Source organism: Carassius gibelio, chromosome A17, assembly GCF_023724105.1.
Source record: "Carassius gibelio isolate Cgi1373 ecotype wild population from Czech Republic chromosome A17, carGib1.2-hapl.c, whole genome shotgun sequence".
In the NCBI taxonomy this organism is placed as follows: domain Eukaryota; kingdom Metazoa; phylum Chordata; class Actinopteri; order Cypriniformes; family Cyprinidae; genus Carassius; species Carassius gibelio.
The window spans coordinates 12817350-12841361 of record NC_068387.1 but is presented as its reverse complement, the minus strand read 5'-3'; the positions used below and the strand labels follow the sequence as shown (position 1 = coordinate 12841361).

The 24012-nt window shown below is 36.2% G+C and overlaps 1 protein-coding gene across 1 annotated transcript in view; it reads left to right on the top strand.

The window, feature by feature from the left end:
* The window catches only part of LOC128031471 (inhibitory synaptic factor 2A-like), a 39061-nt gene that overhangs the window by 976 nt on the left and 14073 nt on the right, over positions 1-24012 (top strand). The window contains exon 2 of the mRNA XM_052619752.1: positions 12655-13747. Coding sequence (XP_052475712.1) covers positions 12660-13747 — 1088 coding nt within the window. The 5' untranslated portion in view covers positions 12655-12659. The remainder of the gene's footprint in view (positions 1-12654; positions 13748-24012) is intronic.

Genomic DNA, 24012 nt, shown 5'->3' with positions numbered 1-24012 from the left:
TGTTTGCGATTGAATGCTGTGATTTTTTTCATATGAATAAGGTGCAAGGTTATTAGTTAAAGTTATGTATGGTTTATGGTGCAGACTTGTTTAAAACCTGTTAGTCACTATTATGGGGAGTTAAATAAGCATTTATTTGAAGCTATATTGTAGACGTGACAAGAAATAATTTAGAGAACTTTTATGTAGGGTATAAACCTTTCAGGAAAACATGAGAGGATGTGCATTTGAATGATGGCATCCTTGCCATATGATATTGTGCTACATTGTGTGTGTGTGTGTGTGTGTGTGAGAAAGAGAGAGAGAGATTTCCACTCTGTAACGGACCAGCCTGTATTATGGAATGACACTTTCTATCTTCACTGTGATTCAGAATCTAATTTTCTTCAGATATGACATTTTTGCCATTTGTACACATGCCAGAATGGAAAAATCTCCAGCGTTTTACTTTTCTGGTATTTTGAGTGAAATGGTTTCATCATTCTTTCATTATCTTTTCCTTGCTGGAAGATTAGATGCTCTTTTTTAATACAGATTTACCTTTTGATTTCAGGGAACCAGGTCTTTGATTTCAGGAAACCAGAGTGAGGCATTACATACTTCCATCTCATTTTAGTACCATTTTCGTCCACTGTATAGGCTAGCTCAGTCCTGCGGTCTTAGGCCTCTATTTGAACAGAGGATGAATGCATTTAGTCCGGCTCCAAAGAGTCTTTACTCTCTTTCCTTATATTTAGCTTCTTCTTCAGTTTTTGCTCATTTTTGTAAGTCATGACTGATAAAGGCCCATTGAAATAAGCTTTTGTGTTTAAATTCGGGAAATATGTGAATAAAGGAAAGATCATTTAGATGATACATTTTATTATTTCACTTGTTTTGTTCAGCACACCAAATCTCTATTATAATTTTCATGGCAACATGTAGAGAACATATTAAACACCCACCTTTCTTTTGCTTTCTTTGTTTTAACCCGTTTAGATAATGTCCACTGTAGAGGATATATGTGTAAAAAAAAAAAAAAAAAAAAAAAAAAATTTGTAAATAGAAGCATTTTTGATTTCAGTTTTTGAATCCCACTGATTCATGCACCAAAGGATTACATTTTTCTTCCTTTCATCAATCCACCCCTTACTTACAGTGGTTTAATGACACCCCAGTGTACATCATGAATCCAAAAGGGGATTTCTCCATTTTCAGTCACTTAATACTTTAGCTTGTTAGTAGGATTAGCGCCACATTTCTCATAGCAGTCATTTGATCCCACTGTACTCCTTACATGGCTTGCTGATAAGTCTGTAAATCCAGTGTTACAAACTAGTAAGAGAGACCAAATGCAATATAAATTTTCGTAAAGCCTGACACAATACAGAGAGACAATGACCCCCAATGACAATGAATGGTGATTTTGGACTCTCCCACATTTTGAACTGATGATGAAGATGATGATGGAGTGGAAGTTGTGGAACAACAAATGGACCGGGAACATGAAGCAGATAAAACACAGCGTCATCGTCCCCACAGATTTTAGGTTAGTTTGATTATTAACTTGATTGATTTAGAATACCCTACGATATATTGCTTTTTTATATATGTTTGAATAATCTATATTCGCTTAACTCGTTGGGTCATAACCCAGGAAAAAAAAAACATGTAAATCGTAAGCTTATCATTTAAACTCGTTCTAAGCATTGTGGTAAAAAACCTTGTAAACATTTTTTGATGTTTCGGTACATTAAACAGCGGGGCAAAATTCTTGTTGTTAAATGCGGAGCGCGTGACGGTTTCAGATACGCGCAGCGCGCACCTGCTCAATGAGCGCTTGACTAGACTCGAGGTCTTTTTCGCACCTTGTGCACATATGCCCAGTTATGTGTCAAAATGCCCATTTTTGCGAGTATCCTCGTAAACACAGTCATTTGTGTCTTAAATGAACGATAATAATTAAAAGATAAAACTTGTAGTAGGCTCCCAGCAAGCAATAGCCGTCATTTCAACGTCTGGGTTAAATATAGACCAGATATAGTCTGGCTATGTGTAACCCACTTTTAGCCCAAATAACATTTAATCTGGATAAATGTATTTTTTTTGCAAAATAACTTGTGAGATGTATGATATTCCATCATGTACGCAGAGTCTAACGTGATTACAAGTTGTTTGGTTTACTTTATTTTACATGTTATATGTGTAGGCTGTGCGTAGCCACGATTTAGCTCGTATTCAGACCCGGCTATTGTAGCCCACTTTTTGTCAAAACTGATTAATTGTATTTTTTTGCCAGGCAGTGCATGAAATGGTTAATATTCAATCATGTTCGCATTGGTATGATATCAAGGTTCAATACGTCATTTCACGGCATGGTAGATCACGATTTAGCTCCGAATTGGACGGGCTATATGCGGTCTGCTTTAGCCCACCTGGCGAAATTATTGCAATCTGGGCTCAGATATAGACCAGCGACCTAGAATATTAGTCTTTGAAATGTTTTCGCTTACACTGCTTAATATATATTTTCTGTCAAACATTCATACACAATCTACGATAAAAATATCTAATCAAATGCAATTGCATTTCCCAACCGCTAGATGGCACAATTGAAACACTACTGAGACATGTCTACTGGAACTAATGCCATTGCGTGACTAGATCACTTAAGCCAAATCTCGCGATAAACATTTCCGCCATTTTATTTTACACGAGGCAGCTGTCGGAGTGCAACGGGTGAGCAACAGTCTGAGTGAAAACCTTCACATTTCTACTTCGATCTTGTAAGTATGCGTGTTATTTTTGATATGTTTATTGTTTAAATTAGTTAGCTGTTATAATGTGTAGAAACCGTGACATTTTAACATTAACATTGCAGAGTACTACTTTTCTCCAAAAAGTTAACGTTACCTTGCACGTGTTATTGCAAATGTATCTAAATTCAATGAATGTGGTAAGCATGAAACTATGAAACTTATCATTACTATTTTTTTATTATTATAAAAGGTAGTGGCAAACATAAAGTCTTTAAACTAGTTTGTAAATAATTAAAATATGCAGCATACATTCAGTTTTCAGTGAATTTGTTTCAGATATAAATTTGAATGCTGCTTCTCCATGTTTTGTTTTGACTTTGGAGATATAAAAGTAGCTGGCTACTGTCCCAGATGTCCTGAGAGGTCTGCTCTGGATGGTTCATAGTGCATCAGAAGATTAGAAATTTACTTTGGCCTTAAAATGTTAATTTAATAACCAACTGTAGTTTTTGGATATTAATTTTTTGACAGACAGATAGCCAGTGTAAAAACCTCAGAACTGGAGTGATGTAATCCACTTTATTTGATTTAAAGACACTGTTTATTGGAAATTATCCTGCAATCAGTCAACAAAGTACAGCAATTGAATATACAGAACACTTGTCAGTGACTACCATTAAATGTCTTGTTACCAACATTCATCAAAATATATTTTTTTTGTGTGTGTTCAACAGAAGAAAGCCATACAGGTTTGGAACCAAGTGAAAGTGAGTAAATGATTACATGTTGTTGTTTTTTATTTTATTTTTTTATTTTTTTTAAGTGAACTACGCCTATAAGTATTTTTTATGTTTATTAGAGTTATATGAGTAAGTGATAAAGAATGATTTATAATGATAGTTCACTTTGAAATTAAATTTTGATATGTTTAAGCTTACCTTATGGGCATCCAAGATGTAGGTGTCTTTGTTTCCGCAGTAGTTTCAATTTTTATATTTTTAGGTCAAACTGTTCTTGTCTGTCAGTCATATAATGCAGGTCTATATGGTCACCACCTGAAAGAGCATGCACAGAGAAGTCCAAATTAAACAATTCCCCACCATACACACTGATAGCCTAAGACACGAAACGAGCGGTTTGTGTCAGAAAACGAACAGTATTTATATCGTTTTACCTCTTATAACACAGCAACGTCGAAGTGATCTGAGGGCGCGCGTGCTTCGGTGTGTGCGCATTCTGGGCTGGCTTAGTCTAAGTGCGGCGCTTGCGCAAATTAAGCCAGAACGCGGACGCATCACACACCTGGAAGCACGCGAGCCCTCATATCACTTGGACGTGGCTGTGTACAAGAGGTAAAAACGATATAAATACTGTTCATTTTCTCACACAGACTGCTCGTTTCGTGTCTTAGTCCATCAATGTGTACTTACAATGGGGAATTGTTTAATTTGGACTTCTCTGTGCATGGCCTTTTTAGGTGGTGACCATAGACCTGCATTATATGACTGACAGACAAGAATAGTTTGACCTAAAAAATTGAAACTACTGCGGAAACAAAGACACCTACATCTTGGACGTTCTTAAGGTAAGCTAAAACATACCAAAATTTAATTTCGAAGTGAACTATCCCTTTAAACTTGAGGGAAGAACTAAAGTAGAAATGAAAATAAAATCTGTTTTCACCTTCATTAGAATGATAATTTAAAAAAATACTGTATTTCAGTTTCAAAACACATTATGGTAGTAGTCAGACATGTCTTGGGATAACAGTGTTACATAATCAATTATAATGTTAATTTTATTTCCATATTCAGAAGTTATGGATCCCAAATATCTAAGAGAATGGCGTCGCTTGAGAGATCGAGTTAATGCTCTCGCTGAAAATTAATAGGTCATTTTCATTGCCATTTAAGTGAAATTACAGAACTTGCATATATGAGCTTGATAAAAATGAACATTCGAGAAGAAAATGTCAGATATATATGTATATGTGTGTGTCTATATAGCCTATATATATATATATATATATATATCTTGTACAGAATTGTTCAATACGCGTATCGTTACACGCCGTATTGCATCACCACTAAGCGAGCAAAAATGTTCAATTATTGATATTAATTATAATATTGATATAAATTATTGTCTATATTGATATAAATTATATAGTCTCAATCTATATTCTGTTAACTCTATCTATTAAATCATCCTAGCAAAAGTGATTGACTAATTAGTTAAAAAGGATTGTCAACAATGTTTTTTTTTGAGCAATAATTCTTTCCTTTTTCTCATTTGGCAGACGCAGTGATGACCAGCTTTCCATCAGCTATGGAATGTGAAATAAAAAATGCTATTTCTAATCATTTCAAACAAGCACCAGGGAGGGTGGGGGTTATGGATCTAAAGTAAACAGTTAATTCTTAAAAATTAATTGTTTTACATATTTTTCCAATGTTTTATTTGTTCATTTTTATGTTTGAATGTTGTCCAAGTTGTTGTTGTCTATATAATTGTTCAAAATAAATCCCTTTATATTCAATTAGTTTGGATGGATTTTAATTTATGAGAACCTGTTATATTTGAGTGAAAAGAATCCTTATGCCTCTTTTTGTTGTCTATTACATGTATATGTAGTGTAATGGATGACTAGTCTATTCTTGGGCTATGGTTAGACGTCTATTAGATTTTCACTGACAGCCCAAAATCAGCCTTGTTTTAGCCTAGACCCATATTGCCTGTCTATTAGACGTATGTAGTTGTTTAGCGGTCTAATTGATGACTAGTCTATTCTTGGGCTATGTTTAGACGTCTATTGGACGTATAAATATAGTCGTTCAATAGCTGTCTGATTGTCTATTCTTGGGCTATGGTTAGACATCTATTAGACATATATATGTAGTCATTTAATAGCTGTCTATTCTTGGGGTATGTTTAGACGTCTATTAGATTTTCACTGACAGCCCAAAATTAGCCTCGATTTAGCCTAGACGTCTCGGCTGTGTTTAGACGGCTATTAGACGTCTATTAGACGCAAAATTGCTTGCTGGGCTACATCCTGGCATTATAATAATTTCTTGATGGGATAGTTCACCCAAAAATTTAAATACTGTCGTCATTTACTCAGCCTCAAGTTGCTCTAAACCTGTATGAATTTATTTATTCTCCTCAACATAGCTACAAGAAGATATTCTGAAAAATGTTCGTAAACAGAAAGTTTCTGGTCCCCATTGACTCCAACCGTGTATGTTATTTATTTATTTATTACATTCTTATTTTTTTCATCCTATGCAAGTCATACTGTAGAGGCCCTGAAACAGTTGGTTACCATTATTGTTCCAAATAAATTATTTTGCATTTCACAGCTGAAGGAAAATTATGAAGGTTTAGAACAACAACAGAATTTACATTTTTGTGTGAACTATTCCATATGGTAACTATGAAGTTGTCTAATAGCTGCTTTTGACATTTGTATCAATAATGTTAATCAAACATCAGGGCAACACTTTAAAATGAGGTTAACATTAGTTAACTACTTTAGTTAACATGGACTAAGCATGAACAACACTTCTACAGCATTTATTAATGCAATATAAATGTTATTAATACAACATTTACTAATGTATTATTAAAATCGAAAGCTGCGCCTGTTAACATTATTTCACTGTGAATTAATATGGATGAAATGAACGACTGTATAATGAACATGATCAAATATGAATAAATATTGTAATAAATGTATGTTGTTCTTTCATGTAAGTTAATTCGGGTTACCATCATCATAAAGAAAATCAGTCACTGTTCTTGACTGAATCACTTTTATAAAATACATATGAATGAATGTATTTTTAATTTATACAGTGAAGACTTTTCAGTCTATTTGTATGTTTAGGACAAGTAGGTCAGTTTCTCAATTTCTTGTAATATGTGACTGTTTTGTGACTTGTCTTCAGTAAACTTGTTTTTAGGCTAGTATTTAATTTTTTTTTGTCATATTGAAATTGGTAACAAGAATTATACAGTTTCAGTACATACATTTTTTTGAAAAAGCTATATATGTAGCAGTAAGTCATAGCCTGTGGCCCAGTTTCAGTCCTAACGAGTCTTAAAATGTATAATAAACTAATATATAATGAAAACCTACATTGGTGGCCTCCTGAGTCTCAACATTTATGAAGGTTAAACATCTCCTTTTCACTGACGTGTCATGGCTAATTTGTAAGCTGTTTGTGGAAAGTAGCATATATGCTAGACAGCAGTGTGAGGACTTTTGGCCTCCCAGCGTGCAACCTTCCAGCGACTCATAACTTTTGACTGTACCGCAGTGTCAGTGCTTTCGGGTTTCAGACTGTGCAGTCATGTGGTGCCAATGGAAGGCAAAGGCAGCTTGTGAAAATCATTAGATTGTTTTTCACGTTGAGGTTTGGTGCTACAAACAGGAGTCAAAGCCCTTTGCAGAATAAAATACAGAGATTACAGCTCTCCCAATGTTAATGACTGTTGCACCACATGCAGCTTGGGAAATGTTTATGATAAAAGGAGGAGGCAAAGAGGATAAAACGGGCTAACATTGGACTGGCTGGGGATGTTGTGTTATACTGTGTGCTTTTGGGAAAAGCAATGCATTTATAAATTGCAGACGTACCAATGTTTTCCAAAGGAGACAGTTTGCTGGATGCCAGTTTACAGGTTCTTTTCCAGGGACTGGTTATTCATTTTTATGCTATTTTTTTTTATGCTGAATTGTTTGAATAATGTCAAAGGTAAGATCTGACAAACCAATACAGAGACAGATGAGCCTTAATTTTTACTGCAAACCCCAATGCTAATCAACAGTCATGCGTCACAAAAAATGTCAAATTGTGACGTCTGTGAGATTTCAAACAATATTGTATTACAAAGTAGTCAACGCTTTTTCAAAGGGAAGCAATGAAATATGTCAGTTTAGTGTGTTATCAAAAGAGCAGCAGACAGGGACAGCTCAAGACCTCAGCATGATGTAGAAGGACAGTCAGTCAGGTGCTGTTTTATCTATGGCAGAGACAGTATTGCACCTATCCGCTCTCTCTTGAATCTTCCATAGACCACTTGGTGGTTTGAAAGCTTGTTGGGAGTTGGTTGATTGCTTCACTCACAGTTTTTTCCAAAGGCACTATCATAAAAATAAAAAAGGAAGACAGAAAATCAAGCCATCAAATCAGCTCAGTTCAATCTGATGGTTTGAACCCGACATGATATTAAGAATACCATGGCTAAAATATGCCTGCATTCACCACCATTATACATTCACAGCACATTTAGCAGTCTGATGGAACGAATCATGGCTAGAAACCCATTATAACAAAACACAACCATTGTGTAACATAAATTATATTTGAATACATAACATTTAGTTTCATATTGTATAGTAAAAGCCGAGCCTATAACTTCATACAAGCCTTAATTTTCTATACATGTTATAGGCAAATGCTCCCTGTTGTCTCTAAGCATTACCACCATTTCCCTGCTAAATGTTACAATGCTTCATTCACACATTATGCTTCATTTGCATTACATAACGTGAATAATATTTGTAGGTTTTAAACAAAAGCTGAGTACGATAGCATACTGTACAATAAAGCTCCTGATGCACGCACAACAATAAAACCAGCTAGTGCTGTTATATCATCGTGATGTAAAAGGAATACTAATTATATCTCTGTGGTATAAAAATCATATCAGCTCACAAATCCGCAGCCGATCCTATTATCCCCCCAAAATCGTGAGATTAGGACAGATTTTTGATACGAAGTCCCTAGTGGAACTGACCCCTAAATCTGCGGTCTCCTTCAATGCAGAATATCAGGTTGTGCTCCAAGCTAACAGGATTTAAAAAACCCAAAGCTGGTATAAATGAAATCTAAAAAATAAAGAAATAATCGGAGAATATGATGGCATAGAATAGGGATGGAAGATGATGTTTTGAACAACACATTGTTTGGGACTTTGTCTCCTTTGCCAAAGGAAAAAGCATTAAAGCTTTACAGTGCATATCTACAGTACCTGCTGCTGGCGATAGCCATCCATAGACACAGCTGGATGAGACCGTGGGTTAAATTAATAAATAAATGTGTTGAGAAACGTATTACAAATGCACATAGCCATAGATTTAAGTCTGCTTCTTTTCACAGCTGTTTTCAATGGGAGCACTGGGCCTGTTTGAAGTGACATGCTGCTAAAGTGCATGAGGAGAGTTAAGAGGATTACTCTTGCAATTTTAGATTCAATGCATTACTCATAATCCCGGGGTTGAGGGTGGCCAAATTGTCAGGGTCGAAGGGGGACCTCTGTGTGTGTGCCTGAAAGAGAGAGAGAGTGAAAAGAGAGATTTGGTTTACAGGATAGTTCACCCAAAAATGAAAAGTTTGAAGAATTGTATTGGTTGCACTTTTACAATCACAAAGCAAACAGTAACCGAGCCCTTTGACTTTATAAGGAATTGAAAAACACCATTAAAGTGCTCTTCACAACTTTGACACTATGTATCCAGTCTTCTGAAGTCATACGATGGCTTTGTGTGACAGATAGACTGATGTTTAAGGTTTTCACTGTTCATTATCTCTTCAAAATGTTGAATGATGTCAGTAAGTTAAACTTAAGAATCGAATCAGTCTGGTTTGTGAATAAATCCTTTAGACTGCTTTTGTGAACTGATTCAACCAAAAAGATTTAAAAGAATCATTATTTCCTAAATTAGATATCATTACTCATGAACTTGACTTCAATCATGTACTGTACATACCGACTACTTTTATGATAATTTGATGGTGCTTTTGGGCTTTTTCATTCGTTGTATGGAAAAGAACAACCAGGGTGAGGGTGAGTAAATTATAAGAGATTGCTCATTTTCAGATTCTTTGGGAGGGGAATTATTCACTGCAAATTATTGATGATGACAGTAATGATGACAATAATTGCTATCATCAAGAAATACTATTACAGCATAGCAGTGTTGCTGGGCTTCTGGTACTGACCATTAATAGCCTTCACAAGAATAAACAGAATTAGTTGCACAAGTGTCCACTCTTACTGTTTTAATAATTGCCTTTTCACGGCTTTGAATGCCTTCCCTGAACATGCAAAAACGTTTTCCTTTATACCACAGTGAGTACTCACAAATGACCCAAAGAATGTTTTCGATCCTAAATCGCGATTCTGTCCGCATTTACGAGACACGCAGGTGAGCCACTACCATGTGGATTTAATTAAATTACAGAATCAATGAATCAATCAGCTGCCGCCATCTGTTTAAGGACAGATGGTGCTATAAATCAGAGATTGGTGGGAGTGCAGATGCTATGAGGGATCTCAAGATTTTGGCATGTGCAAGACAGTACAGAACTAACAAGTGATTGTAGAAAGTGTTCATCTGAAAAAGTGCAAAATACATAGTGTTACAAAAACCTTTTTTGGCCCTGTACCAAATGGCACCTGCATCACTTCTCTCGGCTTGCCACATGACCTGCTGAGTAATACCTCTGCAGGCTCTACAGAAGTCCACATCGACGAGCATGTGACCCCTAAAATGACAAATGGTTTTACAGACATGCACAAAACTACTGAGGCCAAACCAGGAATGTTTGCTTTTTGAATTCACAAGATATAATTAAGTGTTGTCATTCATATTTTAATATATACATTATAGTGTAACAGTCATATTTTAGTATTAATTATAGTAATACAATTTGTGTTAATAATATATATATAATAAATGTATTTTTCTATTTAAAATGTATTATTTTTTTATATATAGATTTTAAATATTACTATTTAGGTTTAATTTATTTTTATATCAGTTGCCATAAATGAAAAAAAAAATGCTTTTAATAGTATTAGTTTTAATTAAGGATAGTAACCCTGTTACATAAAGCTACAATTTTTAGACTAAAAAAGAATGTAAAAAAAAAAGAAAAAAAGACTGAAGCAGAATGGGGTTCATTTAACCCTAAATGTGGAATGACTGACATGATAAACTGCGTATTCTGCAGCCTGGCTAAAAGTACCTGCCATATTAGCTCCAAAAATGGACAAATCACCGGGCTCATTATTTTAAAAAGCTGATTGAATCATTAGAGGGGGCAGTTCAATGACTCAAGGAGGATGAGTGTTATCACTGTCGAGTCAGATAAGCTTACGGAGTGAAAATCAGACACTGAAAGACACTGCTGCTGCCTGACAGATGACAAGGTGTCCATTTGTATTCGTCCCTGTTACTGAGCCAGTCAGACATTGCAATGACTAATAGTAAATGATGGACCACAGCTGAAGTGAAATGAATATGATACAGAATGAAAACTGTCTTGGCAATATATTTATCTACAGGCTGAAACATTTATTTTACATTGTATAACCTGTCCATGGTATGTTTCAAATTGTGTGTACATGGCATTTATTTGCCCAACAATATTAAAGCTTAAACAGAGTTATGGTGTTGAGCGGTCATTTTTCTTTAACCATAATTAATGGTGCTTTGCTATTAGTATTGCTCATATGTGGTGTTAGGGATTTTAACAAATTCATAATGCTTAATATTAAAATATTAGGACACAGTGCTGTCAGGAAAACATTTAACTTATAACTTTACTTTTTACTTTTTACTTTTAAGTAATTATAGTGACTATTCCTATAGCTCAAGTGGTAGAGCAGTGCGTTAGCAAGTGCAGGTAACACACGTTAGGATTAAATTGTTAGCCTGAATGCAATGTTAGGATTAAATTGTTAGCCTGAATGCAATGTAAGTCACTTTGGATAAAAGTGTCTGCTAAAGGCATACATTTAATTTTAATTTAACTATTCAGCCAACTTCTTAATAACTATGACAGGGTATAGGCTATATGTGCTGGAAAACATGAGCTCATTCATGTGATTCAATTGGTCTGCCATTTTATTCCAAATGTAACTCCAGGTTGTAGGATTTCGTTTTTATTGTATATTCAGGGTTACACTTCAACTTTTTCCTCTAAAGTTTAATGACACAGCTTTCTAATATTTAGTAGTGAGCAAGCTGGAACCTAGTTCCCGTTTACGCCAAGTTTAGTAACATGTACGCTTGTGATGCACCCACCCCATATTACTTTGAGTAGTGCATATTTTTGACATGGGCTATCAAGAAACCAAACTTAACACCTTAGCATCCACCTAGCAATGCCCCAGAAGCCATCAATAACAGCATAGCAACCAAGCAGCAATGCATCAAAACCATATACCATTGCTCTGGCAACAACTTACCCAAGCAGCATCAAATGAGTTTTGCACATCCATAGTTGAAATGGAAAGCAAATTGACAAATTATTTATGGTCCAATGACTGGTAAAGCAGATGCACATGCCATCCATTATATTTTTCTGTATATCAACAACTTATTCTGATCCAAACTGAAAAGTGGGAAAAGTGACAATAGCGAAAACTCCTGTATATAATTTTTATGCACTTGCACAAACCTCTTTGCTGATGTTTACACCATTTTGTTCCTCTTAATTTTGGTGTCATGCTATCATGTATGTATGTATTTGCCATCAAGTGTTGAATTGTATTTCATATCTGAATACTCAAAGGCCCTGTTCTGTCTCGTTGGCAGTCTGTGCATCAGCCCCCATCTCCCATGTACTGGCAGCCTCATTAGAGAGATGAAGCCTTAGTGTAATGAGAAAGCCTGAATGCAGGTCGATCTGTGTCAGCTGTGACTTGCACTGCTAAACAAAACATGCGAGCACAAAAAAACAAAAAAAACAATCATTGACTGCCAGGATGTTGTGCGCTGAGGAAAAGACAAAACTAGGCCATCTGTGCTTGAGATGCAATCACTGCCATTTTATTAACTGTAAACGTTCTTCAATGTTCCTCATTCTTTCTCCCTTCTCTCTCTCGCTCTCTCCTGCAGGAGTTATGGTCAGTAAGGAGGCAGGCTGCTGCACTCTGTCAAGCTCAGAGTCTGACTCAGAGTCTGGAGGTTCTTTGCTGGAGCGGAGCGGAGCAGACGTGGTACGCAAGCGAAACAAAGCCCTGCAGGTGCGTTTTAAAGACATCTGTGAGGCGCAGAATGAGGCTGCCCACCGAGGTACCAGAGACCACTCTGTTTCCTGCGAAGTCATTCACCGGAGGTACATGACAATGCCGGCGCGCCGCTCCATCCCAAATGTCACCAAGAGCACTGGCGTGCAAACCTCGCCTGACTTGAAAAAGCGTTACCAGACTTTTCCCTTCGAGCGCAAAAAGGGAAACATAATCAAACACACCGCTCTAGTGGAGAACTACCCAGATCAAAACAATGGGATTTTGAGTGATGTGAAGGGTGGGGAATGGGGGACAAGGTGCGAGGGAAGGGTGCAACAGACCCGAGTGTTGCTCCACACTACGCCACAGTGCAGTGATGCTAAGGACTTGTGTGTTGGGCCGGACTGTTCGGATGGAAAACTATGTCCTGATTTGTCAGACACGGTTTTAGATCAGTCAGACACAAGGAGAGACACCAACATCCCGGGGAGTGGGGCCAAGCACAAAGGATTACCCATTGAAAGTGGGGCAGGGGCAGGCCAGCAGCCCAACTGTGCCTCCTCAACTAAGCTGACTCAACCTCTGCAGGTCAGGGGTGACTGTTCAAAAATTTCTGGCCCTATTGCATGGACATCCTTGACACAAGTGGAATGCCTTGAGAGTCCCTCAGGGAGCTGTAAACGCAAAAAAGACACAGCACAGCTCAATGGATTGCAGACGCAGTCTCAGGCTTTGCCTCATTCGGCGAGTTGTGCTTCCCAGACCCAAATACAGGCCCACTGTCACAGTAGCCAAAACTTGGGCACCGCAGAGACCCGGCAGGGCACACAGGGGCATCCATATGCTCTCCCTGGGGCCGATGGGAATGTGAAAGCCAGGCTTCAAGCCATGGAGTCTCTGATCAACTCCAGTCAAGAAACCATCAAAGTGCTGCTGGGGGTCATTCAGGAACTGGAGAGAGGGGAAGCACAGCGAGAGGGGTGAGTCACAGTCTTTATGTAACACATTTTCTATTCATCAGCTGTATTTGTGCAGTTGTTGTGTTTGGGGCTTGTTTTCTCAATGTAAGAAAGAAAAGATAATACAAAAACATACTAGAGTTCTAAGGCTATTCAACCTAGAGAATCTGCCACTTGCTGATCGGAATTTAAGGAAAAGTTATTTTGCTTTCAATTTGTAAACACAAACAGGAAATACACCTTCAGTATAATCCAAGTAAAAAAAAAGTGGGCAGCACCACATTTATCTGTTCACAGTCTCCATCTGTCAAGCTGGATTAAAGTGTAACTGTATCTAGGGATGCACCAGTTTAAACATTATATAGAGGCAATTTTTGAATTTATTTATAAATACTGTATATTATTTTCTCTAAAATAAATATTAAATACTTAAAACAATAAGTGTATTTAGTTATCACAACAATATAATGTACAATTTGAAAAATGGATATTAATTTAGCAATAAAGATCACATTAAGGGACAGGTTATTCATATAATTAAAATGATCAGGCACAATTAAATATACAATATCAACTTATATCTATTATAACCGTTCTAATATTGGCCCATAACCAGTGTTTGGTACTGATATACTGTGCATCTCTAACCATAAACGAAGCAACAACTCAATCATGGTGAAATGGAAGTGTCAGTAGATCTTTTCTTTCTTATTAAAAAAAAAAAAAAAAAAAAAAAAACTACTGTAGGATGGCAGATTTTTTAATGTGTTGTAGAAACATTAGAAACAGTTTTGTTCACTTACTCTAATGTAAGTTGTAATCTCTTTTAAAAGGACACTTTTCAATTGATTGTGAAGCATTTGCCTCTGTTCTGATGTGCAGTCTCTGCAGTTTTTAATCACATTACTGTGATGTTTAACACTTTTAAAGGAAAATACAATGTCACAATTCATTTCAACCCACTTAAGTATAAAATCCAATCAGTTGTTACCACGTTATGAGCACAGTTAATTGACAATCTTATGTTCACATAACTCTTCAGCTCGCTCTGTAGAGCTGGTCTGTTTTAGCAACAGTAAACAAAGGGGCGGGGCTTAGTGAACTGTCAGTTCATTGCCTCTAGTAGTCACTCTTCAAAAGATAGAAGAATGATGTTTGTTTGCGAAATGTGCTGGAGCTACTCTTCTGTTGCACAATACTTCATTTAGCAGATAAGGTCACTCGTAAACAACAAAGCACTTCTAAAATGATCCGTCATACCTGATTTATGAATGAAAGGCAGGTGTAAAGTCAGCAGGAAATATGTATTCAACTCAGCAGCTCGAATATTTTAATTTCACTGCATTTATAGTGTTAGTGTCGAACAGGTTTAAGGCTGAATAGGTCCATTTATAACAACTGTTTAAAGCTTTTAGATTTCTTAAAAAGCACTTCAGCTCCATTTCCATGTCAGCATCTATGGTGAGTGGCAGAAATTCAGGGTTATATGGGTTGTGGTGACTGTTGAAATTGGAACCTGGGAAGCAAATGAGGTGAAAAGCTCCTTTGTGGTGACTGTTGAAAGCCACTTGCATAGCAACACAAGGACATTTCAATGTCAGATGTCATCCTGCATTCACTAATACCCAATGCTCCACAAACACAGAGCCAACCTCACTTTCTCACTGCTGCCTGACGGCCCGCCCGATGAGTGGAAAAAACTCGATACAATCAGTGCTCCTCATGTTTAATAATGCCCCTCCATTAAGTCGACGTCTCTTCTGGTTGGGATGTTGGAAGCTTAGAAGTGCTTGCCTCAGCTGTTGGCCAGACAGGACATGACAGTTTATTTAGTAAAGGTCGATGAGAGGGGGTTCTGGAGATATTAGTTGCTCTTCATCCCTGATAGAAATCCGAAAGGAATGTTAGGCAGTTTATTTGTTTTATACATGTACAACACTGTACACATTTTTGAGGTCACATTTTTAATAGAAATTCATTATTTTATTCAGCAAAGTGACAGTAAAGACCTTTGATATTTAGATTCATTGAAGAATCTTGATAAAAATTGTATCAAAGCTTCCAAAAATGTTAAACAGCAAAACTGTTTTCAACACTGATAATACAGTAACAAGACATTTTTCTTAAACACCAAATCAACATATTAGAATGATTTCTGAAGGATCATGACTGCCATTGCAGGAAAATATGACATTTTTTAATATATTAAAATAAAAATTAGTTATATTTATTTGTAATAATATTTTACTGCAAATTAGTTTTTTTTTTTGATTAAATAAATTCAGCCTATGTGAACAAAAGAATTGTATGTATTATGGTATCTTAATAGTATTCTGATACCACAAACAGCATATTTATACGAACAATTACTGTATTTCAGACAGGAACCACTTTGGCAAGTTTACTTGAGTTTATTGAACACAATTTATCTTTGGCGGTATGGTTCCTTATGGGGGTTCTTGCTCCCAAAATAATTGTACATACAAGAGCTTTAAACATGTTTGTGAGCGCGTTCACAACACTGCAGTGTAGTGATGTCCGGTTTGCGAACTAATCATTTGATTTAACCGGTTCTTCTTGTTCTTCATTTGAAACGGTTCGCGTCTCCAATAAGCATTTATCCACAAATTACTTAAGCTGTTAACTTTTTTAACGTGGCTGACACTCCCTTTGAGTTAAAATAAACCATATGATATGTCTTCACTGCAGTGTTGTGAATGCGCTCACAACATACCCAGAAGAGAAGAAAATGCTGAATAAAGTCGTAGTTTTTGTTATTTTTGGACCAAAATGTATTATTTAATTCTAACTGACCCTCTGATGTCACATGGACTACTTTGAAGATATTTTTATTAACTTTCTGGACATGGACAGTATACCGTTCAACCAGTTTCAATGGAGGAACTGAGAGCTCTCGGACTAAATCTAAAATATCTTACTGTGTTTCGAAGATGAACAGAGGTCTCACTGGTCTGAAATGACATGACGGTGAGTCATTAATTTTTTTAATTTTTGGGTGAACTAACCCTTTAAGACTCTTATTGATGTCTTTAAAGCAAACATTGATAATCATGTAGATGTGGCAGTGGGAAGTCTATCCTGTAGCCTGGTTATGAAGATGAGTGTCTCTCAGCAGTGAGCTCAGTGAGATCCATGCCTGCTAAGACTTTAAAGCCTTAGTGATCTAGACGACAACCAGAAAGTGCACGGTAATATGCTCATGCTTATAATGGGCAGTGGTGCCACGTACACATGTCCCGTGTCTAATAGAAGAGTGGTAGTGATTGGAGCGATGACAGCTGACCACATCAGCAGGTCACAGCCTATGCATTCATGGCCTAACTGAACTAACTTTGCGCTTGATTTAATTAACAATTGGTAGGTGTTGAAATGTAAAACTCATTCAGCACTCATGTTGTGAGATTATTGAGATAATGTTGTGAAGGTATATAAAGTGTCTTTATACCCTAAACTAATAAACCATTCATTCATTCACTTAGAAAACCTTTACAGAACATCCAACGAATGAACTAGAGATTTCTGCTTCATTTTTTTCAAAACATTATTAATTATTGGTTCATTCATTTTTTTTAATAAACCTAAATTTGTCTGAAGCCTCAAAAGCAATTCCAACTGATCAATAATAACAACATTAATAATAAAAGAATAAAAAATAAAAATAAGGCTTGTATCTCTGGGTACCTTGTGCTTACTGTAAGTAATCCAACAATAACTTATGACCATGGATAATGTCTCTGAAATTACTCTTGAAACTCTTCAAACACCGAGATCCTCAGTAGACTAACATAAAAGTGAAAGTTCTTGAAAATGACAGCAGTTTCTAAGGTAAGATTGGTCAATAATATTTTTATTGCTGGGCTCAGTGGATTGTCAATTATGAGCCATTTTAAAAAGTAGCCACTTTACGTCTACCATATTATTGCCCATTTAGTATGGTAGGGATCTTGTAAACAGCAGATGGCTGAACATGTGTATACATAATCTCACCCAAAAATCTCCTGAAATGAGTCAAAATGGCACCACAGAACTGGTCTAAAACCCACAGTCTCAGCACTTAAGGCCCTTTAGGCATTGCTTTGGGTTAATGGCCCTCAAGCCTAACTCACCTCTTAGGAGCGCCAGACTTCTTTCTAATTCCGAAACAGGAGTGAGAAAAGCAGGCCGTATTTTTAGAGCACAAAACCACTACTCAAAATCACTACTCAATTAGCAGCGCCTCATCAGCCAGCCCTTTCATCTTCCGAAGGAGAAAGTGTGTCTGTTTTGTGTGTATTTGTAGCTCCCATCTTCCACAATAAGTGTGGGCCCTATTATTAGAGGCAGGACCGTGCCTGCACTCCCACATGCTAGGTGTCATCAGAGCAGCTGAGCTCAGAACTGATGAGTGGCTCAGTTTGGCCATACAAGAGCCCAGCCAGTCTCCCTGGGTTAAACCAGTCAGAGCCAAGGGTTTGATGTTCCTCTCTGTCTGAGTGCAGCCCTTTTAGTGCAAACAAAGCGTCTGCATGCTGCTGACAGCCAGGGTGGGCAGAGCTTAAAATGCCAAGCACTCAGGAGCCCTGGCATGGATGTCTCTGGAACACCAGGGTAAAGCCTTTAGGTGTTAAGCCAGCTTTTAGTGCTGATAGAGTCATGCTGAGCCTGGAAATTTAGCCAGTTATTTAGTTTTCACTGGTCGTAGTCTGCATTAGGAAAATACTATAGGACTGTACCATATTATCTTTGCACTGAGTCATCAAAGCAGATAGGACAATATTTAATATGTACATAGGCTATATTACATTTGCATGTGGGAAACTGAAGACTGGAGTAATGACAGCTAAAAATCCAGCTTTGCCATCACAGGAATTAAGTATTACACTTTATTTAAAATATTGTATATAGATAGAAGTTATTTTAAATTTGAACTATATAACTTAAATTTGAACTTATAAAAGTATTTTAGTTTTTTTGCTGCATTTTGCTATATCTCACCTACAAACTTTGCTATATGTCACCTACAAACTACAAACCTTAGTAAATAGTAATTATTGTCATATTTGTTTTGATGAACTCCTATTGTATAAGCACAACTCATGTTGGCATGAGTTTCTTGTTTTTTTTTTTAGGGAGGAAATTGCAAGATAATTGTCGAGGAGGAATAACTTTAACTTTACTGTGTTCAAATTTGCAACAATGTATAATTTTCTCCACAAGTACTTTAACACATTTTGTTCCACTCACCGAGGCTCATTTCACCATTATATAAGACGACAGCAGCTTAATGCAGTTTAATGCAGTACTTTCCAAGGACAGTCACTGGCTGATGTATCCAAATTGAGATCCAGCCACCTTAACTGCTTTTTAATCATTATCATGACTGGTTCATTAGTATGTCAATGACTTCTACAGCCTAGCCAGACGGCAACAGATTGTCAGTGTCTGGATGAAAATGTAAAGAATTTCACAGTTGTGGTTTCAATTCATGTTTTATTATATTTCAGAAATATGTATTTGGGAAAAAGAAATGCAATTTTATTGCTAAATAATGGAATGATTGCATTAATAAATACATTTAAATGTAACTCTAACTGATCAGGTTTATCTGTTATATGTACGCCTAAAATATGTTTGATTCACTAAAAGAGTCAGTTCATTTGAGTCAGTTGTATATTGTGCTTTTGATTCACTTTAGAGAACCAAATCATAAGATTAATTCATTAAATAAATGGACTACACTGGTTTTGGTATGTGCTTTTACTTAAAGAACCGGCTCTTTAGAGTAACTCATTCCGTAAATACGGACTACACTGTTAGTACCATTTAATTCATTAAAATTCATCTAAAAGAACTGACTCATTAGAGTCATTTGTTCTGTAAATGGACTATACTGATTGCACCATATATTTATGATTTACCAAAAAGTAAAGTGTCATAGGAGGTTTTGTTCTCTAAACAAGATTCACTCTTTTTATAAACAGACTACACAGACAGTGTTAGTCCCCTCTGCTTTTAATTCATTAAAAACAATTAGCTCCTAAGAGTTAAGTTCAAGAATCGGACTACATTGGTTGCACCATCTGTTTATGATTCACTAAAAAGTAACCAACTCATAAAGGGTCATAGTTCTATAAACAAACTAAACTGGTTGCGCTGTGTGTCTTGGTTCACTGTAAAGAACATAGCAAGTCATTACAGTACACTGGTCATGTTGTGTGCTGTGCGCTAAGGTCCTGTATCTGTGTCGCAGCACTGTTGAATAAATATTGCTGGAAACTGTCCAAGTACTTTAGTATGGTGTTCTGTCCCTCCGCTAATGCAAGAACTGTAATGGGGAGTCAACCATCAAATGGTTCCTATCCTAAGCAACCATCCACTCACATTTCTTTAAGATAATATAAACATCTAGTTCTTCTCTGTATATTCTGTCTTTGATGATCAACAAATGAATTATCCATGAGCAGCTTCCAATGCATTTTGTGTCTGAAGTCAAAGGACTTCAATTGGAGTATCATTAGATGCCGCTCCTACTGACATTGTCACGTATCATTTTCATTAGGTAGTGCAAATATGAGTATGTCCTAACAGCATTCGCTGAATTTCAATGGCATACTGAACCATTGTGTATTCATGTTGGAAAGAAACATTAGCACTCCATTGCACAGTGTGTAGACGTGCTTCTGCTGCCAGTGTCAGATTTTCACAGGTTATTCCAGGAACGTAGCAGTGTGTCACCTCCCTGCACACTCAGGGCACACCTCCAGCGAGAGAGGGCAGAGCGTGTCTTTCAACAGAGCTGATGTCTGCAATAACGGAGAGCCAGCTCGCAGGGAAAAAACACAAAACACTTGTGTGATTCAGTGAAATGCACAACACAGTCTGATCAATACTTATTTCAAAATAACTGAAATATATACATATATTACTGTATGCTCCACACATTCACACTTTCGCAGAGGAGAAAGGGACCTATAGCAGCTCTAAAGGATTCCATTGCTGTTTTGGAACATGGTTTCTAGCTGGTCTAAGTTGGTTATTAGTTGGTGAAAGCTAGTAGACCATCTTAGATAACCTACAAACCAGCTACCAGCTGGTGAAATTAGCTTTAAGGGATAGTTTACAAAAAAATGAAATGTCATTTACTTAGCCTCATGTTGTTCAAGATCTGGTTGAGTTACTTTCTTTTGCAAAACAGAAAAGAAGATATTTTGAAGAAAATTTCAATTGTTTTTGTACAGTGCATACAGTGAATATCAGTTGGGTCCAAACCGACATTGGACTAAGTCTGTGCGATATTAATAATAATAATAATACAAAAATAATAATAATTGTTGTAAACGATAATTAGACAATATTTAGTTTTTGTTCTGGTTTAGGCCTGTTGTGGGCAGCTGATTATGAAAGCTTTTAGTATTCTTCAAATTATGTGCAGTGGTTAGTTCACAGCAATGACAGAAACCAGCTTTTTCATTAAGGGTTGACATGTGCCCCTCTAAATCAAATAAAAACAGATGATGATGATGATAAATTGATTTCCAGTTGCAATTTTGACCTTATGTAGGTTTATATGAGTCAAGTTTTATGTCAAACTTTAAATGCAGTTTTATTTTTATATTTTATATTTAGGTGTGTATAATCATATATATTCATAAACATATATTATAATATAAATCGAAAACCACAAATAAGTACAGTAGAGGCAAGTCACTTTTAAACCACTGAATCATTAATTCAAACTGTTCATTCAAAATGGCTGATTCATTCAGAGACAAAGCTCAAAGCTCACTCAAATGATTTGTTAAAAAATTCTGATTCATTCAGTACTGAAACACAGCTTTTCACAGTGTTAGTGACATTTATCCATATTGTCAACTCACATATTGTTAACAACAATTGAGGTGTTATCGTAGACAATACATATCACACACCCCTACAGTGGACCCCACTGACTTTTTTATTTTATATATATATATATATATATATATATATATATATATATATATATATATAATTATTATTATTATTAATAAAAAGAGAAGAAAGAAAATCATTCAGGTTTGAAGAGAGATGAGCATGAGTAAATGCCTAAACACACAGCAACCGGCACACACCTCCAACAGATCTCCTCATCACATTGGCTATTCTTTGGGTCACCCTGACTACCAATAATTCCTCGACCTTCCTGACCTGTAGGATAATTATTAATTCCTCTCCAGTGCTTCTGCCATGACTCATCTCATTCCCATGTATTCCAGATCATACTGAAAAACTGAATTTCTTCCTTTTAAGTACAGCTCTCTCCTACCATGACGTAGTGCCCTGATTCTGAGCAGACTGGGAAAAATATAATTATGCTAAAAATATAATTTATTCTAGTCTTTAAACAAGTAAAGTAAAAACTAAGTTCAGATGTTGTTCTCGCCGAATGCATTGCTGCAGCAAAACATCACTCTTTTATGTTTGGACATAATGTGTAACCACTGTCACCGTGAACTCCTCAGCAATGTCAGATCCAACTGAATGCAGAATATCAATGACCATCCTGACACTTGAGTGCTCAAAGGAATAAAGTGATCCAATTAAGCTTTCATTAAGTTTTAATGAAAATGCATAACTGCATGGCTGCTGGGTGTAGCCCTGTTATTGTCTTTGGAAAAATGCTAAGCATGTGTTACAGTGTCACACATTAGCACACAGATAATATATCCACTTCAAGAATGCCAGGCTAGTGCATGATCTATCATCCCCTTGTACATACATTAATGCTGCTGAAGCCCAAGGGCCACAAATGAACAGTGGACAGATAGAAGGAATTCAATCCTGCTGTCTTCCATCATTAAATAATGTAAAGAAATCCTGGCAACAGGGCAGAGTAAAGCAATAATCTGCAAGATGCCCTGTGTTAATAAAATACACCAATGCAGAAGAAATAGGTAAGGCTATAAAAAAAAAAAAAAAAAAAACATTTCACTGAATTAAATATAACAATATATCGTATGCTTACCATAGCTATATATATATATAAAACTGTTCTATTTCTGTTTTAATATATTTTAAAATGGAATTATTGCTGTGATGGTAAAGATGAATTTTAAGCATCATTACTCCAGTCTTCAGTGTCACATGTTTTTAATATGCTGATCTGGTGCTTAAAGGGATAGTTCACTTTGAAATTAAATGTTGGTATGTTTTAGCTTACCTCAAGGGCATTCAAGATGTAGGTGTCTTTGTTTCCGCAGTAGTTTAAATTTTGATATTTTTAGGTCAAACCGTTCTTGTCTGTCACTCACATAATGCAGGTCTATGGTCACCACCTCAAAGAGCATGCACAGTGAAGTCCAAATTAAACAATTCCCCATTGTAAGTACACATCGTGAGTGAGTACACGCGTGAGAGATCACATCCGACCCTTTCCGCGCACATGTCAAACACCAGGAAGCGCACGCACGCTCAGATCACTTGGACGTGGTTGTGTATAAAAGGTAAAAACGATATAAATACTGTTCGTTTTATCACACAAAGCACTTGTTTCGTGTCTTAGGTCATCAGTGTGTACTTACGATGGGGAATTGTTTAATTTGGACTTCACTGTGCATGCTCTTTGAGGCGGTGACCATAGACCTGCTTTATATGAGTCACAGACAAGAACGGTTTGACCTAAAAATATCAAAATTTTAACTACTGCGGAAACAAAGACACCTACATCTTGGATTCCCTTGAGGTAAGCTAAAACATACCATAATTTTGTTTCAACGTGATCTATCCCTTTAAGAAACATTTCTTATTATCATCAATGTCAAAAACTGTTGTATTGATTAATATTTTTGTGGAAATTATATTTGTTTCTTTTATTTTTTTTGACTCTTTGATTAATACATTGGGACAGCATTTTTAATATATATAGATATTTTTATATTTCTGTAACAATGAAAAGTTAAAAGTCTTTACTATCACTTGATCAATTTAATGCATCCTTGCTAAAAGGTAATCCATCCCCCCCGCCCTTCATGTTGTTCTAAACCTGTATGATTTTATTCTTCTGCGAAATACAATAGAAGATATTTTGAAAAATGTCTGTGTTTTTGTCCATAAAAATAAAAGTTAGTAGGGTCCAATGTTGTTTGAACCTCATTCTTCAAAATAGCTTATTTTCCCCCCACAGTCATACAGGTTTTGAACAAAATAAGCACAAGTAAATGATGATGATATCATTTTTACTTTTGTTTGAACTATCCCTTTAAGTTATGCATTCTATTGTTTCTGGATGCTACATTTATCACATACTG